This window comes from Camellia sinensis, unplaced genomic scaffold (assembly GCF_055761805.1).
Source record: "Camellia sinensis isolate YWXY unplaced genomic scaffold, ASM5576180v1 Unanchor47, whole genome shotgun sequence".
NCBI classification, from domain to species: Eukaryota; Viridiplantae; Streptophyta; class Magnoliopsida; order Ericales; family Theaceae; genus Camellia; species Camellia sinensis.
In genome coordinates this window covers 187031-206249 of record NW_028129345.1, presented here as the reverse complement: position 1 = coordinate 206249, position 19219 = coordinate 187031, and the positions used below count along the sequence as shown (strand labels likewise).

At 46.1% G+C, this 19219-nt stretch overlaps 1 protein-coding gene and 1 long non-coding RNA gene across 2 annotated transcripts; one reads left to right on the top strand and one right to left on the bottom strand.

Annotated features, from left to right (window-relative positions):
* The first annotated feature begins 3945 nt into the window (after positions 1-3945).
* On the top strand, positions 3946-6384 carry LOC114257409 (uncharacterized). The gene is made up of 4 exons (XR_003627612.2): positions 3946-4083; positions 4966-5010; positions 5086-5158; positions 6237-6384. It is a non-coding gene; the product is annotated as an uncharacterized LOC114257409 (long non-coding RNA).
* A 2800-nt stretch (positions 6385-9184) lies between these two features.
* LOC145817597 (uncharacterized) lies at positions 9185-9601 on the bottom strand. Its single transcript, XM_082912744.1, has one exon. It carries the CDS (start codon positions 9599-9601, stop codon positions 9185-9187), a length of 417 nt encoding a protein of 138 aa, XP_082768870.1.
* Between the last annotated feature and the right edge of the window lie 9618 nt (positions 9602-19219).

Sequence of the window (19219 nt, the reverse complement as noted above, 5' to 3'; positions counted from 1 at the left end):
AGTGAAAGTCTTGAGCGGCTTGGACAGACCTTGAGTAGATACATAATTTGTAATTGGGTACTTGGACTTTCTTTCCTCTTCATTTGGGTTGTATCTGTTTGGTGGTTTCCCACGATTGTGTCTAAAAGGCGACACATAACCAGTAGAGGAATCCAAGATATTAGCATGTAAAGGTGCAATAGGAGTACTTACCTCAGGGACATTCTCAAGAGGAGGAGGGTCTTCGGGTACTGAGGAGTGAGGGGACCGAGGGTACTCTGTATTTCCTAGTCCTTCAGCTTCTTCATTTCCAGGTTCTTCACGTCGCAACTCGACATAGTCAATTTCTGGTGGTACCTCATGTGGTTCAACCTCTCTATTTCCAGTCCCATACTCACCTACGGGGGCCATCAACCAATTCGTCTCTTCTACATAAGGCTTCCCCTGAAGGGAAGAAATGGATACCGGGAAAGGATAGAAATTCTCGGACTCAAGAAATGTAACGTCCATGGTGATATAGGTGCGGCGGGTAGTGGGATCATAGCACTGAAAGCCTTTTTGATGGAAACCATATCCCAAAAATAAGCACCGAACGACACAGGTGTCCAATTTGGTACGTTGATTTTTGTGGAGGTGGACAAAAGCAACACACCCGAAAATTCTAGGAGGAAGCATCAATATTGAAGGAAGGGATATATAAGTAGAGAGAATGTGTAAGGGGGTTTTAAAGTGTAAAATTTTAGATGGCATACGGTTGATTAAGTACACGGCAGTAACCACCGCAGCCCCCAATGGTAACTCGACACCATTGCTCCAAGGAGAAGGACACAAGCTGTTTCCAAAATATGCCGATTTTTCCTCTCAGTGACACCATTTTGTTGGGGTGTTTGAGAGCATGAGGTCTCATGGAGGAGGCCATGGTGTTGGAAATAGGCCTGAAGTTGGTGGTTGATGAATTCACCACCATTATCAGAACAAAGTATTTGGATCTTGAAAGAGAATTAAGTCTGAACCATGACATGAAATGCTTGAAAAATGGTGAAAACTTTGTCTTTGGTTTTAAGCTGATAGAGCCATGTCATCCGAGTACAATCGTCAACAAAAATTACAAACCAACGATGACCAGAGGAAGTAGTGATCGAAGATGGTCCCCACACATCAGAGTGTATCAATGCAAATGGAGTATTCATTTTATTCAAGCTAACTGGATAAGAAACTCGGTGGCTTTTAGCCTTGATACATGTATCACATTTAAAGTCGACATGCTGCAGACGAGAAAATAAAGATGGAAGTAGATGTCGGAGATAGCCAAAGGATGGGTGCCCCAAACGCCTATGCCATAGCCAAATCTGTCGTTCATGGCTACTGGTTGGATGGTGAGTGTGATTGGCTCTGCCTGGGCTGAAGTCATCAAGGTAGTATAATCCCCCCTCTTAATACCACGCCCAATAATCTCCTTGCTGAGAACATCATGAAGAAGACAAAAAGTAGAGTATATCAGGACAACACAATTAAGCTCTTCAGTAACTTGACTCACAGACATCAACTTGTTGGAAAGAGATGGAACAAGAAGTGTGTGAGCTAGAGAGAGAGAGGGAGACAGGGGCATGGTTCCAGCCCCTGTGACTGGGTAAGTTGCACCATTGGCATTGGCAATGCAAGTCCTCCGTGGCTGAGTTGTGTTGAAGAAGTCGTTTGGATCAAATGTCATATGATCCGTCACTCCGGAGTCGATAATCCAAGCATCATCATTCCGAGTAATAAAGCCACAAAAAACTTGACCACAATTACCTGGATCTGGGGTTGAGATAGAAGGTGCAGCCACGCGAATAAGGGAAATTTGAGATTCAGTTGTGACCACCGATGCTCGACCTGGGACGTCCGCAGTGGCAGGAGCATCTCGTTTCTTTTGGGCTTGTAAATCGTGCCACCAATCTGGATAGCTATGTAATTTGAAACAAATTTCCCAGTATGTTTTGTACTCCCATAGTGAGTGCACTTATTCCCATCAGAATGACCTTTGAAACGTGAAGAGGACCTAGACTTGAGCACTGTTTGTGACTGGCCAGATTTCACGCCTTTGATGGTCATAACAGCACCACTAGGCACTACGTTTGCTCCTGATATCATCACAGATTGGCAGAGATCTTCCCTTCGAATGTAAGCATATGCCTGCTCAATTGAAGGAAAAGGTTTTAGGTGAAGAACATCGCTCCGAACATGATCCAATTGATTATCTAGTCCGTCAAGAAAAGTGTAGACTCGCCCCTCCTATAAACTGGAGTTGTAGTTTTGTATGTCAATTGCACATTTCTTTGGATTCGATCGACAAAAATTGATTTCTCGCCACAGGCACTGTAGATCATTATAGTATTTTTCTATAGATCCGCCTGCTTGTTTCATTCGAGATACACGACGTCTGAGCTCGTATACCTACGAGGTGTCAGTGCCATCGAAGTAGGTTGTGGCAACAAAATCCCATACCTGCTTAGCCGTTGAGTAGCAAATAAAGTTCACGACCAAGGAATGGTCCATGGAGTTGATCAACCAGCCTTTCACCATGGCATTCTCAGTGCACCATTTACGAAAGGAGAGATTGGTTTCTGGTGGTTGGGGGTCGTCTCCATTGATGTATCCCAATTTGTCTTTTCCTGAGATGTACATCTCAACAACCTGGGACCATAATCCATAGTTGGAACCATCCAACTTTATGCTGATAGAAACCATCGGGGAATCAGTGATGGGAGAGGAAGAGATCTGAACCTTTGACAAAGCCGCCGTCATTTTTTATGTTAGATTGTCAAGGATAGTTTCAGTGGATTCAGCCATGGAGGCCAAGAAAAATCTGGACCCCTGTCTGATCAAAAAACAGGGAACCCAAGATCTTCCTCTGATACCATATCAAACATAATTCTTTTCTTCTATATCAATTTGATGAAACAGAGTACAATATATAGAGATACCAAAAAACTATTTTAAGAAGCTAATCTTAGTCTATACAATATTTAAAGGCTACAATCTGTTGGCATGAGTTGTAAAGGAAAAGTAATAAGTTGGCATGGGGTGTAAAGCAAGAGTATGCTGGACTCACTCCAACATAGCAAGACTGATATGTTGGCATGAGGTGTAAAGCAAGAGTGTACTGGACTCACTCCAACAATAACTAGGTGTTGTTGTTATAATAACCCGACCCTTGTAGGTGTTTCTGGCATAATTTAGTCCCTTGTTCTGTGCATTTAAATGTTTAATGTGAAATCTCTCGAGAAATTTAGTTTAAGCACATGGCTCTTATAAATTGAAACCTCTATCTGTTTGGTAAGGAAAGCATCTGTCACAATTATAATGATTGAATCAGAAATTGGAAGCCTTAGAGGCTTAATTACCTGAAATTGATTTTACATCTGAGATCAACATAATTTTTAAGTAATAATAAGCATTTTTTGTAGAAATTTGATTAGGGATGATTAAACTGATTAAATTTTGTCTTTACTCACTTTTAGTGTAACAACCCAAAATCCGTATTAAATATTACCTTTATGGCCTTATGGGTTAATGCATTTTAATTTAATGATATATGTTTAAATTGAGGAATTAACTATTGAGTCACGGCTTTAAAATTGAAAGTACCGACCTTTACTGGTTCAGAAATCACAATTGAGGACTTGGATGTGTTAATTGAAATTTTTAGAACTATTTGGGAAACTTAATTGAAAATCTAATTTGTCTGATTCGTTAATGTACGTTTGGGTGGTTAACTTGGTACTGCAAATTGAAGGCTTTAGAGGCTTCAGAAACCAGAACAGGGGGCATATTTATGATCATCCTAATTTTTAGAGTCATCTGGAAAGTTTAATTGAAATTTAATTTTGCGTGATTCGTAAGGCCACGTTTGGCTCTCCCTTGTGTTAAGCTTAAGTATGTGATATATACATATATGGAGAGGCCATGTGAGTTGGGGGTTTTATCATTTTGAAGTCAAATAAAATATCTAAGGGAGAGGGAGAGAGAGAACCATGAAAAAGAGATAGAGAGGGAAAGAGGATCATCCATGGAAGCTTGGAAAATTGAAGAGATTAAAGGGGAAAAACAAGGAATTAAGTTAAGGTATGTGGCTTCAACTTATCTTTGTAAATAATGCATCTACTACATGAAATCAATGATGGATTTGGGGAAAGTTAATATGCAAATGAACGTGTGTTGGGTTATGAATGAAATGAGTTAAACTCAAGGAATTGAACCTTGATTTCTTTAAATTTGCTTGAATTGGGTTCAATCTTAAAAATAATTCATGGAATACCAAGTTGTGGTGTAAAGATCAACCATGTGTAAGATGTATTTGTATGATTTTGGGGTATATATTATGGAAGCTTGATTATATAGAAGATGAGACTTGAATTTCTATTTTTGAGGCAACGATTGATTTGTTTAAAATGGAATTAAACTTGATTGATGTTAGTTTATCATGTTATGAGATAATTTTACATGTTTTTGAGTGATTTATGTTAAGAACCAAGTTTAAAAATGGAAAAACCAAGTGTTGGAGAAAAAAGAGCCATTTTTGGACAGCAAACTACCCAGAGCCGCACGTGCGGCTCTGTTTCCCGCACGTGCGGGAGACAGCTTTGTCCAACCAACTTTGAATAAGCATATCTTTTTTCTCGGGACTCCGTTTTGAGTGATTCTTGAGACTAAAATCAAGCCCCGGAAGTCTAGTTTCCAATGGCGATAGTCTCACTCCCAAATTCTAAATACCAAAATAGTTATGCCCAAATTAGTGACAATTGTTTACTTTTTGTCAACCAGTTTTGTACCATTTGTTCACCTAAACCATTTCCCATCAACTTCTCCTATTTTCTGAGACATGGATTATAACTTATTAAGGAATAATGATCTTGGCACCACCGTGGATAATTGATTAAATGATCAAAGAGAATAAGTAAAGGATCGAGTATAATCTCATATTATGTGTTGTGCACTGTGCTATAGGTCGAAACGAGGACACCGTCCCATTGCTACCGGGAGCCGATCACTGTGAGTAGCAGTACAGAAATGTATATTTTATTTAGTGTTGATAATTATTGTCACTAACACTCTGTTCTTCATAAGTGGTACACAAACATTTATGACGATTGGAAATCAGTGTGAACTTATATGAACATTGAAATATTTGCGCACATCGGTATGACTTTGGAATCCTTTTGTTCTATCAATAACAAATATTAACTGTCTATTATTTATCAGCATACTACGTTACTTTTTAAAGAATAAATGAAACTTATGTTCATCCTTGAACAATGGTATCTGTATGAATCCAAGATTATTCTATTGTGTTATGTATGGACCCGAGGTCGTTTAGAATCTACGACATGAATGCAAAGGTTTAACATCAGTATGTAACCCATGTTAGAATGTAAATTGTTCTGTCTTTGTTAAGCGTACTGTAATGACATGATACGGCAAGAAATGTTCTATTTTCTGATATGTTACGTTTTGAATTAATGAATGATTGTCTATATATATATATAAGTATTCATGGCATCCTTAGCACAAGGCCCATACCCGAGGGTAAGAATACCGTGGTCTTATGCCCTTTCCCGGAGGTAATAATACCGTGGTTCAAGTATATGAATTTGTTCTGTTTATCTGTGCCAGTTATGCTATGCTCTGACATGATATGGATGGTTCGGTTTTTAAGACCTAATGATTTCTGGTATGGAACAAAGTGTTGTACGGAACTAAGTGCTGCAATGCGAGCCACCTCTAGAATCCGTACGAGCTACCTCTTGAGTCCATACATATGTGAACTGGGCTTAAAGCCGATGTGAAAGTTATGAGGCCTATGGCCATTCTGTGAAAGTTATGAGACTTACAGCCGTTTTGTAACATCTGTGAGGCCTATGGCCAATTTGTGACATTTGGGCCTATGGCCATTCTGTATGATCTGTTAGTATGAAACAAAGTGCTACACGGAACTAAGTGCTGCCATGCGAGTCACCTCTAGAATCCATACAAGCCACCTCTTGAGTTCATACATGCATGAAAAGGGCTTAATGCCGTCTGTTTAAGGGCTTAATGTCGTTTTGTTTAAGGGCCGAAAACCATAGGCCTAAGGCCATTCTAAAAATAATTACAGGATAAAGCTAACTATATGTCCTCCGCCCTTATATATGTACATTGTAATTCAAGTTAATTGTTAAATTGTTACGTACTACTATTCACTGAGTTTGGCTCACTTTATGTTATGTCTATTTCTGTAGGCACTCCACCTGGAGGTCAGTCTCAACCCAAGGCATCCGTTCCTCTTATGTCAACCTCAGGGTGTCCAGGCACTTAGATGAAAGCTACTCATTTTACGGAGTTTTGCTAAACTTTTGATTTTGTACCCTGATTGTCTGTCTAAAGAGGAAGTGTATATAATCCTTTTACCTTTCAATGCTCAATCGTGAGGGCTGAGTCTGTATATGTATGTGTATAAGCATATAGCTAAATTCTCAGATGCACGTCACTGTATGTTTATTTGCCTTATGTTCCGTTAGTGATCCTGGCATGGTAGTTATAGCTCAATGGAGATGGTTTTCTGTTATTTTAAAATATTAATGCTTCCGTTCAAGCCCCATATCTCATATATATATCAAGTTAAATATCCATTTCTGAAGTGGTCATGCCCAAACTTTTAGGGGCGGGTTTGGGGCGGGTTAAAGAGAGGCTTCTTGAGCGAGGAGCTAGATTGAAAAGAATTCAATGTTGGAGTGGGAAGGAGGAGATGAATTGGAGATGTCATCAGTAGGGGTGTGCGCGGTGCGGGTCGTTGCGGTTTGAGAAAAAAATAGAAACCGTATGGCGATGGCGGATTGATAAAAGTGTCACTAGAATTTGTCATTTTCCTTATCAAAAACCGACGGTTCGGTTGGCAAATAATGGCGGATTTGCCTTGGCGGTTCGGACAGATTGGCGGTTTATAAAAAATATAATTCAAATTACAAAACTTAAATCAAAGAGTAAAAAAAAGACGAGAGATATCGTGATGTTAAGCATCTTGCGAAGCTTTCTTCTGATGCAGCAAGTGTAGCAACAACATGATAATATCAACGACTATGCCATCAGTTCATTACAAGCATCTGTGGAAGCTACAATGATCAAATACAATACATAGAATTAATATCATTCAGGGTTTACAATATATTGAAAATGCTTACTGTTGAAAAGTATTTAGATTGAAAAGTGAGCTGATGCAAGTTTGCAACATGGCCAGAAAAAAAAAGAAGATTGAAAAGTGAATTAGAATCCAACTTTATTTTGGATTACTGACATCTTGAATTCCCCTCGAGCAGTAATGTAATATTATATTCTAAGGTATAGAACAACAAGCAAACTTAAGTAAAAAAGAATTTTTAGAATCTTATAAAACATGATTTAATAGCGGTGCAGGTCGGTGCGGTTTGGAAGAAAAATAGAAACCGGCGGATTGATAAAAGTGTCACTAGAATTTGTCATTTTTCTTACCAAAAACTGGCGGTTCGATTAGCAAATAATAACGAATTTGCCTTGGCGGTGCGGCTCGGTGCGGTTTTGGCGATTTCGACGGTATTATGCACACCCCTAGTCATCAGCATATGTGGGTGATGAAATGTGAGGAAGTACTAAAGGAGAATTTGCAGCGGAAGATGGAAAAGGAAAGATATTCTCATGAAAAGAAACATCTCGTGAAACAAAAATGTTACCAGTTGAGAGATCATAAACCCGGTATCCCTTTTGACCGTAGAGATAATCTAGGAAGAGACAACGTGTGGCTCTAGCACCAAACTTTGTGGAGCGATGGTGGTGGGTTGAGGTGAAACACAAGCACTCAAAAACTCGCAAATGGTCATTTGTGGGCTGTTTGTGAAAAAGCAGCTCAAAAGGGGTTTTACCTTTAAAGAGAGGTGTGGGTGTCCGGTTGATGAGGTAGGTGGCAATTAAGATGGCATCTCCCCAAAATTTCTTAGGAAGATTAGCTTGAAATAATAAGGCTCGGGCACATCGAGGAGGTGGCGGTGTTTTCGCTCGGCTACTGCATTTTGTTATGGAATGGAGGCATAGCTGGTTTGATAAATGATCCCTTTTTCCGAACAAAAATTGGTCATTATAAATTCAGAACCATTATCACTACGAAGAACTTTAACTTTCAAGGAAAATTGTGTGTCAACAAAATTAATGAATGTAGTGATGTATTTATGAGTGTCTGATTTACAATGCATCGAGTAAGTCCGGGCACATCAAGTATAATCATCGACGATCGTAAGAAAATACTGTGCCCCATTGAGTGCAGGAACATGGTACCCTCCCTATATATCAACATGAATCAATTCAAAAGGTCCATGAGTATGGATTGAACTTAATGGAAATTGAGAACGAGTCTGTTTAGCTAATGGGCAAATTAAACAATCAGAAACATCACAAAGCTTTATGTTTGGAACAGAATAAGAAAGCAAACGAAGACTCTTATTGGAAAGATGACCAAGACGTTGATGCCAAAGTTTCAGGGAGTGAGAGGCTGCTACAGTGACTGAGTTGCATCTGGTTTTCTACAGGGTATCAAGGTAGTAAAGTCCTCCTCGTTCAGTTCCTATCCCAATCATCTTCCCCGATTGTTGGTCCTGTAGCATACAAGCATCGTTAGTGAATGTGGCAAGGTAGCGGGAATTACAAACTAGCTTGCTAATAGAAATTAAGTTGAATTTGAAGGAAGGTACACATAGCACATCATGTAATGAAAAATCAGCAAAATGGATGCTGCCCGTGTGTGTGACAGCAATGAGTGCGCCATTGGAAAGATGCATAGTTCAATTGGTAACACAAGACTTTGTAGTTAAGAAATCGATAGAGCAAACCATATGATCTGTGGCTCCTGTGTCAAGTAGCCAATACATTTCTTTGCCAAAAACAGAGGCACATGAGGTTGTACCTGAGAGATCACTCGTAGCGGATGCACTACCAACGTGATTATCTATGGAGTTGGACTAATTCCATGAAGCATGGTCATGAGATTCTGGTATGTTCTGCCGTGAGAGTGAATGGAGTGGTAGGTGTTGTTGTATTAGCATTAACATGATTAGCTTTTGAGGGAAAGGTCCTGTGCTCTGGTTGATCAGATCTACCACTTGCAGGATGCGTTTGTTTCAACTTGCGACAAGCATCAATGGTGTGACCTTTCCAACCACAATGATCACACTTGTGCTCGACATGTCTCTGAAGTGTGCCCAAGCTTGTCACAAATTCCACATTTCAAGTGAGAATTTTTTGGTGTGAAAATTCTTGCAGAGGTTCGTGAGTTGTTCCTCACAGCAAAGGTTGCAGCTTCAGTTACCAACGCACTCCTTTTTAATATTCCTTTCTGTTTTTCATCTTGGAGAATGAGAGAGTGCGTTTCGTTGACAGTAGAAAGTGGATCCATGAGCAGAATTTGTCCTCGAACAGCAGCGTAGGCTTCATTTAGCCCCATGAGGAACTTCATGGTCTTTTGACTTTGTTGGAATTGCAAAACCGCCTTCACAGTGCTGCAAGCGCATGTTGGGATACAACACAGTGCGTCGCGTTCATCCCAAAGGCCCTTTAGCTTGGTGTAATAAGTGACAATGGTCATGTTGTCCTATTTACAATTGACATGGATAGGCCCATAAGGCTTACAGCCCACAGCAAACAACCCCAAACCCATCGCTTGGGACCCATAGCATAACCCGGCTGGCAAAGCCCAGGACAGTGGAGGTCATCTGGGCATGGAGGGCCAATGACATTCGGGCACATGGCAGGTGAAACACAAGCCACATCAGCAGACAAAGATCTGCAGAGTTATTGCCAACAACACATCACCATTAATGCAGCCCATCACAGCATTTATTACGACAACACCTCCCCGTCGGAACAGAGCCCCCTCACCCTGAACAAGGTAAGCTACGGCACAGGCTTTCGGCGGAAAGGGGCACGTCGCAAGGGACAGTGAAATGATTACCAAAGGATATAAGCAAGAATCGAAGACAAGAGAAAGGTTAAGCTTTCCTATCTCTCTCTCTATATATATATATTTCCTTCTTCCTCTACTGATTTGCTCGCCGGAGGGTTCACTAGGGGACTACCCCGTTCCCTTTTGGACTTGCTTGCAGGTCATCTGGTGGAATCATCCGCCTGGATCGGAACTTGAAGAGCTTGGACCAGCCTGACCCATCCACCCAGGACGAATTGCATCATCAGTTGGCGCCGTCTGTGGGAACTTGTGGTTTATTCGTGTGCTAGTTGTGTTCACTATCGCCGGAGCCCCCCTTTCTCCCCGTTACCTTTTCCTCTCACCCGTCCAGGTGTATGGTCACGACTAGATCCATGGCTTCTCACCATAATACCGCCGATCATCAAACAGGCCCTCCCCATCCAAACAACCCACCACAGTACATCATCGAACTTACCAACAGCATTAACCGCATGGCCGAGCAAAACCAGGCCCTGATCAGTGCTTTACTCCAAAGAAACCTCCCCACTCCACCTCCAGATATTCCACCCAACCAAGAAAGAACCCCGGTCCACACTGCTCCACAACCCCCTCCGCTCAACCCAGAAGGTTTACAACCTCCTCCTCCTCCACATATGAGCCTACCACCTCCACCCCCACGCCCGTCAATAGTGGCATTAGCCCCTGAGGGGGAAGCCAGCAGCGTCCAGCCTCCATTGACCGACCATGGCGACAACATTCCCCTCTGGGACGCTGAACTCCGAGCTATGAAGCTCCAACTACAAGGGGTCATGCAGAACATTCAGCACAAGCCCTCAGTCACTGCCAACTCGCCTTTTGTTGCCTCCATCCGGGACAAACCATTGCCCGCCAAGTTCAAAATGCCCACCATTGACTCTTTCGATGGCACGACGGACCCAGTCGACCATCTGGAAACCTACCGCACCCTCATGGTCCTCCATGCTTTCCCTGACGAGATCATGTGCCGAGCTTTCCCCGTGACACGGAAGGGATCAGCTTGGTTGTGGTTTAGCCAGTTACCGGCGGACTCCGTCTCCACCTTTCAACACCTCAGTGACTCTTTCCTGAGCCATTTTATCGGAGCCCAGCGTCAGAGACGCCCAGCCACCCAACTCCTTAACATTCGTCAGACCGAGGGGGAGTTGCTCCGCAGCTTCGTCACCCGCTTCAACACCGAAGCCCTTCAAGTAGCAGAGAACGACGACAAGGTCATCCTCACGGCTTTCATGGCCGGCCTACGGTCGTCCAATTTTCTTTTCTCCCTCTCCAAAAACCCTCCAACCACCATGCAGCCCTACTATCCAAAACCCAGAAGTACATGAATGCTGAAGATTCCCTGGCCGCTCGGCAGGAGCCAATCACTAAAAATTCGACCCCCAGAGACAAGAGAAAAGACTCAGAACCTAGGACCGCCCAGTATAATAGCCAAACACCCCACTATAATGACCGACCCCACCGAGCCGACCGGTCGGCTCCGACCCGACCGCCCGGTCGGTTCGAGCGGTACACACCACTCAACTCTCCCATGGAACACATCCTCAATCAGATCCAGTGGGACTACCCCCTCAAGTGGCCCCTACCCTCACGAATCCCTTCCAATCGGAAAGATCAGTCCAAATACTGCCCTTTCCACCAAGACCATGGCCATACCATCGATGAGTGTATTAACCTCAAAGATCAGATCGAGACCTTCATACGTCAGGGCCGCCTCAGCCGATTCACAGACACCCGCCCTCAGCAGAGGCAAAGAACCGACCTTCCCAGGAACAATCGCTGGCATACACCACCCCGGAACCAAGCCCCACCTAACCAAGGCCATGATCGCCCACCGCCGCAGCCTCAACCTCCAGGCAATCCCCCTCCACCAGTTGGAGAAATCAGAGTCATTTCAGGCGGCCTTGCTTGCGGGGGACCATCCCGCTCGACTCAGAAGGCAGAGCTCAGAAAAATAAGGCATGGTTCAGACAAAGCAGTGGCGACGGTGGACCGACCTTCCAAACAGTCAAAACAGTGGATCGAACCCATCACCTTCACGGACACCGACTGTGCAGGAGTCCGTTACCCACATGATGACCCCCTTGTCATTTTTGCCATCCTCTCCAACTACAAGGTCAGACGAGTTCTCATAGACAACGGCAGCTCTTCAGACATCATCTTCCTCAATTGCTTCCGCCAGCTCAAGATTGGGGAAGAAAGCTTGTCTCCTCTCCAAACCCCTCTGGTCGGTTTCACCGGCGACCGTGTGACCTCCATCGGCACCATCGATCTACCTATAACCATTGGCGAACACCCGAGGCAGACCACTAAGTTGCTCACCTTCCTTGTGGTCGACTGCCCCTCTGCTTACAACATCATCCTTGGCCGCACAGCCTTAAACGCCTTCCAAGCCATCACATCCACCTATCACCTTGCCATCAAATTTCCTACCGATCTCGGCGTCGGAACTGTCAAAGGAGAACAGATCGTGGCCAGGGAGTGTTATGTCGCCTCATTCAAAGAAGTCAAGCTAAAAGAGGCCATGATCATCGAAGGGCTTGGCGTCCGAGACGAGGACGAGCTGGTCAGAGGAGAACCTGTGGAGGAACTTGTTGAAGTTAACATTGATCCCACCAACCCAATCAAAACTGCCAAAATCGGCAGCCAACTACCTTCTCAAGCCAAGGCCGACCTTACCGCTCTCCTGACCGAACACAGAGATGTATTCGCCTAGACCCATTCAGACATGCCAGGCATTGACCCCTCCTTCATAACCCATCGCCTCAGCATCGAACCCCACTTTCGACCCCACCGCCAGAAGCAACGCATTTTCCATTCGGAGTGCAACACTCTTATAGCCGCAGAAGTTGACAAGCTCCTCGAGGCCCAATTCATCAAAAATGTGGACTACCCTAGATGGTTGTCCAACGTGGTCCTCGTCCGCAAACACAATGGCAAATGGCGACTCTGTGTCGATTACTCTGACCTGAACCGAGCTTGCCCCAAAGACAGCTACCTCCTTCCCCGCATAGATCTGCTGGTCGACGCCACGGCCGGCCATCAAATGCTCAGCTTCATGGATGCCTTCTCTGGGTACAACCAAATCCTGATGCACACATCTGATCGGGAACACACATCATTCATTACCAACCGAGGTACCTACCACTATTGTGTAATGCCGTTCGGGTTGAAGAATGCTGGGGCCACCTAACAACGGCTGGTTAATACCGTTTTCCATCACCAAATAGGCCGGAATATGGAAGTCTACGTCGACGACATGCTAGTCAAAAGCAAATATTCCTCCGATCACCTCACTGACTTACGAGAGACCTTCGCCACCTTGCGCAAGCACCAGATGAAGCTCAACCCAGAGAAGTGCGCCTTCGGCGTAAGATCTGGAAAGTTTTTGGGTTTTATGGTCAGTCAGCGCGGCATTGAAGCTAACCCTGAGAAGATCAAGGCCTTGGTTGAGATGCAGTCACCTAGGACGGTCAAAGAAGTTCAAAGACTCACCGGCCGAGTAGCAGCCCTCAACCGCTTCATTTCCCGTGCAACAGATAAGTGCCTACCATTCTTCAAAGTTCTTCGGCAGACTTTTGAATAGACAGCTGAATCCGAAGAGGCCTTCCAATAGTTAAAGCAATGCATGGCCAATCCTCCCATTCTTTCACAGGCAATCACGGGCGAGCCCCTCTTCCTCTACTTAGCAGTGTCGAGCACCGCAGTCAGTGCAGCTCTCCTCAGAGAAGATGGCTCAATCCAACGGCCGGTCTATTACATTAGTTGGGCTCTCAGGGGAGCGGAGCAGAACTACCCCTTATTAGAAAAACTGTCCCTGGCCTTGGTCATTGCCTCCAGACGACTCCGCCCATACTTCCAAGCCCACTCCATAGTGGTCCTCACCGACCAGCCCCTGAAAAAGGTCATGCAGCAACCAGAACTCTCAGGCAGACTAATGCAGTGGTCAGTAGAACTCAGCCAGTTCGACATCTCCTACCGCCCTCGGACAGCAATCAATGGGCAAGCTGTAGCTGACTTCATCCTGGAGTTCACCAATCCGGCCCCGACCACTACCCCTCCACTCCCACCAACTCCAACAGAGCCAAAAGATCCTCATTCTTGGACTCTCAATGTCGACGGTTCGTCTCGCAGAGAAGGAAGTGGGGCCGGCCTCATCCTCACCTCCCCCGAGGGCGGCTATTTCAAATGTGCCCTCCGTTTCTTGTTTGAAGCAAGCAACAATGAGGCCGAGTATGAGGCATTGATAGCAGGACTCCGCCTTGCCAAGGACATTGGTGTCAGCCACCTCCGAGTATTCAGCGACTCCCAGCTCGTCGTCGGTCAGATGACGGGGGACTTCGACTCCAAGGAAGACACAATGCGAACTTACAGGGATATGACACTCCCCCTTGTTCGCCTCTTCAATACCTTCCACATTAGGCACATACCTCGGGCGGAAAACTCCAAAGCAAATGAGATGGCTCAGCTGGCCTCTGCTGACCATCCTAATCTCAGCCATGATGTCCGTCTCGAATACCTACACCACCCGGCTATTTCACTCGACCTGCAAGCTGTACAGTTCATCCAAAACAAACCCATCCTTTGGGCATCCAACATTCTCCTATTCTTGACTACAGGGGCACTCCCAGATGACCAACAACAGGCAGCCAAAGTCCGATCCCGAGCATCCAATTACATCATTGTCGATGGTATATTGTACAAGCGCGGTTTTTCCCGGCCATATCTACGGTGCCTCAATCCAGCTCAAGCAACTTATGTAATGCAGGAGATCCATGAGGGAATTTGTGGTAATCATTCAGGCGGCAGGTCCCTTGCCCACAAGATACTCCGTACTGGGTATTTTTGGCCAACTCTTAATCAGGATGCAACCGATTTCATGCTCAAATGCGATAAATGTCAACGTTTCACCAACATCCCCTATGCTCCTTCTACAGAGTTAATCACACTCTGCAGCCCTTATCCGTTTGCCAAATGGGGGATCGACTTGGTTGGTCCACTTCCCACCGGTCGAGGCCAGACCAAGTTCACGATTGTCGCCATTGATTACTTCACCAAGTGGGTCGAGGCCGAACCCCTTGCCACAATCACCGAGCGGAACACCACTAGGTTTATCTGGCAATCGATCGTTTGCCGATTTGGCATCCCTCAAGCCATCATCTCCGACAACAGCAAACAATTCGATAACGCGAAGTACAAAAAATTTTGTGCAGATCTCCAGATTCAACCATGCTTCTCTTCCCCCGGTCATCCCCAAGCAAATGGCCAAGTCGAGGTCACCAACCGTTCTCTTCTGAAAATCATCAAAACTAAGCTCGAAGCTGCTAAAGGCCTTTGGGCTGAGGAACTACCAAATGTACTCTGGGCTTACCGAACCACTGCTCGCACTCCCACTGGGGAAACCCCTTTTCGCTTAACATATGGCGCTGAGGCGGTTATTCCGGTAGAAATCGGTCTGCCCACCCCCAAGGTTTTACATCCGGATATCGCCTCAACCGAAGAGCTCCATCGAACAGACTTGGACCTCATCGAAGAGCTCAGAGAGACTGCTGCTGTCAGATTGGCTTCGTACCAGCAGAAAATGAGAACACACTACAACCGCAGAGTTCGACCACGAGAGTTCTCTGTAGGGGACCTTGTCTTGAGAGAAGCGACTCTTGCCACAAAGAATCCAACCGAGGGCAAACTGGCAGCCAAATGGGAGGGACCCTACGTTGTGAAAGCCCGACCACGACCAGGCACTTACCAACTTCAAGACATGGAAGGCCGAGACCTCCCCCATCCCTGGAATGCGGAACATTTGAAGCGTTACTATCAATGAGTTCATACTTTTGTCTTGTCAACATTGTTGTATTTTCCTCTTTAATACATAATGCAAATTCCGGCCGGAGTTCTCAGCTTTTATAATTCAACTGTCTGTATGTCGCTCCCATGACACTTTCACTTGCAGCACTCAAAGCCTCGTCCAGACCGAGCGCTAAAAGCCTCAGCCAGACTGAGCACTCAAAGCCTCAGCCAAACTGAGCACTCAAAGCATCGGCCAGACCGAGCACTCAAAGCCTCAGCCAGACTGAGCACCCAAAGCTTCAGCCAGACCAAGCACTTAAGGCCTCGGCCGGACTGATCACTTCAAAGCCTCAGCCAGACTGAGCACCCAAAGCCTTAGCCAGACCGAGCACTCAAGGCCTCGGCCAGACCGAGCACTTCAAAGCCTCAGCCAGACTGAGCACTTCGAAGCCTCAGCCAGACCGAGCACTTCAAAGCCTCAGCCAAACTGAGCACTCAAAGCCTTAGCCAGACTGAGCACTCAAAGCTTCAGCCAGACTGAGCACTCAAAGCCTCAACCAGACTGAGCACCCAAAGCCTCAGCCAAACTGAGCACTCAAGGCCTCGGCCAGACTGAGCACTTCAAAGCCTCAGCCAGATTGAGCACTTCAAAAGCCTCAGCCAGACTGAGCATTCAAAGCCTCAGCCGGACTGAGCACTCAAGGCCTCGGCCAGACTGAGCACTCAAAACCTCAGCCAGACTGTGCACTCAAAGCCTCAGCCAGACTGAGCACCCAAAGCCTCGGCCAGACTGAGCACCCAAAGCCTCAGCCAAACTGAGCACTTCAAAGCCTCAGCCAGACTGAGCACTTCAGAAGCCTCAGCCAGACTGAGCATTCAAAGCCTCAGCCAGACTGAGCACTTCAAAGCCTCGGCCAGACTGAGCACTTCAGAAGCCTCAGCCAGAACTGAGCACTCCATGCTGAGATCATCCTATCCACGAAATTTTGTAAAGCAAGACCACGTTTTTAACACTCAGTCACATTTTGAAACTTATTCACAATTCCAGGACCACGTTTTTACTTAGTTAGATTCCAAAGGTGTTCTCACGTATTTCATTTACTAATCAGATTATCTCCCACCCCACCCAGCTTGTTTCTTCAATCTCTTCTCTACAAGTTTACAATTAACTGTTTAGTTACGATTTGCAACCTACTTTTCTGTCCTCATCCATGGATTCTTCATCCGTACTTATTAAACTGGAAGTACTAACCCCATTCGAATATTATGTTCTACAATTTCATAATCCAATTTTTCAATAAACCACTATCATCCTTTCAATTTTCATACAAATCCAATCTCACTCTACAGGGAGGAACTTTTAACTTAACTTTGCACGAAATTTTTATTGCACAATTTTTATGACCAGTTTTTATGACAAGACTTCATTCATTTTAGACAATACAGGCCAACACAGTCAACTGACAACATAAACGAAATTTTATTCATTTACAATGTGTACACAAGTTCATTACAATAAAACAAAAACAAAAACAAAAAAAACAAACAAACAAACACAGAGAGGGGGCTCATCATCTCCCTTGGTTATTCCTCCTCGCTGGATACAAGCTCTTCTTCTTCAATGCCCTCGTCCAGGGGGGTCTAGGCCACATCATCTTCACCAATCGTTACACTACTCAGGTCCCAGTCTGGGAACAGTTCTTCAGCTCTGCATTTGAATATCTTCCAACCGCTGTCCCAGAACTCAGCCATTTCGTGCTTGTAGAAGTCTGACTGCTGGAAGCTCTCAATAACTTCTGCCTCCGTCCTACCTCCAGCAATCGTCCTTGATGGGCCCACCCCCCCAGATTCTTGCCCAGCCAGGTTCCTGACGACTGCGGCATCTACTGCCATCTGAAATTCGAGAGACCCTTTGTATTGCTCCACTGCTGCGACGCACAGATCGGGGTAGGCCGCCCTCTCAGAAGCCGCCTTCGCCTCTCTTCGTCCAGCTCTCTCTACAGGGCCCCCCTTTCAGCAGCCGCCGTTGCCCTTTCCTCTTCCATTCCCTTCCTCAGACTCTCCATCTCCGCCATCGCCTTCGCCTTCTCTGCTTCCAACTCCCTCACAAGCTTCCCCTTCTCCTCCTCTGCTTTAGCGCGCTCATCCTCCAACTCCTTCAACAGATCTCCAATTCTGGCATCTGCCTCATCTTTTTGCCTGACCAGCTCTTCATTGCTGCTCATGGCCTCTTCATGCCGCTCGACCGCAACGGCGCAGGCTCTTTCAGACTCCTTCAACTTTTTCTATTCGCCAGCCAGTTGGAACTCGAGCGACACGACCTTACAGCGTGTGTCCTCCAGCTCCAACTTGACTGCTTACAGCTCAGCATGGGCAGTCTTCCAGTCGGCACTCTCCTTCTTCAACTTGGCCAACTGGGCCTTGGCCTCTTCAGCTTTTAGCTTGGCAGCCCCTGTTTTCCTTAGAAGGGCCCCTGCCAAGGTGGTTACCTCCATTTGGGCAGAACATAACCCCCTCAGCAGGTCAGCCTCATTGAATCCGGATGCCGAGCGCAGGGCTGTCTCCTCCATAATCTTCACCAAGCGGTCTGCCCCCGCCTTGGCTGGGCCTTCTTCTCCCTCCAACCTTCCAGCTACCGCGCGAGCGTGATAGATTGTCGTGGCCAGACGGACCCCTCCTTCCTGGGGTGCAGGGCCCCTTTGGGTCTGCTCCCTCCCGCTCGGCTCAGCCTCAGTCAACCCAACTCCTACTTGCATTGTTGGGGCAGTCTCCACAACCTCCAGTGTTGGGGTGACCCCCACCACCTCTGGGGTATCCTTGGCCACAGGGGCCTCCACCTCAGCTGGGGCCACCTTAGCCCTCTTGGCCCCAGACTCATCTGCAACTCCCTCTGTGGCACTCCTCTTCTTTTTCTTCTTCTTCTTCAGAGCCTCCCCCTCCTTTCTGGCATGTTCTTTTATACGATCTACTGGAGGCGGTCATGGCTCAAAACTACTTAATTCTTTCCCCCCTAGCGGCCTTAGGCGCGGTCGGATCCTCTCCCGCGCGATAGATTGAGGCGGTCAGTCTCCTCGCGCTTCCTTCAACTTCGTGGCTTTGGCAAGTATGGCCTGATCCTCTGCTTCCTGAACTTCTCTTCTCGCCTCCAATTCTGCTCGGCCGAGGTCCCCACCCCTCGGCTGCTGTCCCAACCCTGCCTCAAACAATGCAGACGGCTGAACAAGCTCGTCCCATTTGGCCTTCTCTCTCTCCCTCCACTCCTTCACCCTCTTCACCCTCTCTTCCGCCGCTGCCCCCAGTCTTGGCTCCATCGACCTAATGGGCACCTTCCAGATAGTGCGCACTTCCAGTCCCCCATTGGCAGACACGTAGAACCACCGTGGCCGCCACCCCTTGATCGATGTCGGCAGCCCCGCCACCAACCCCCTCCTCATCACTACATGTAGGGTAACCCACATC

What these genes read in the sequence shown, in the direction of transcription:
- LOC145817597 (XM_082912744.1), bottom strand. Translation starts at nt 9,601, where the DNA reads ATGACCATTGTCACTTATTACACCAAGCTAAAGGGCCTTTGGGATGAA.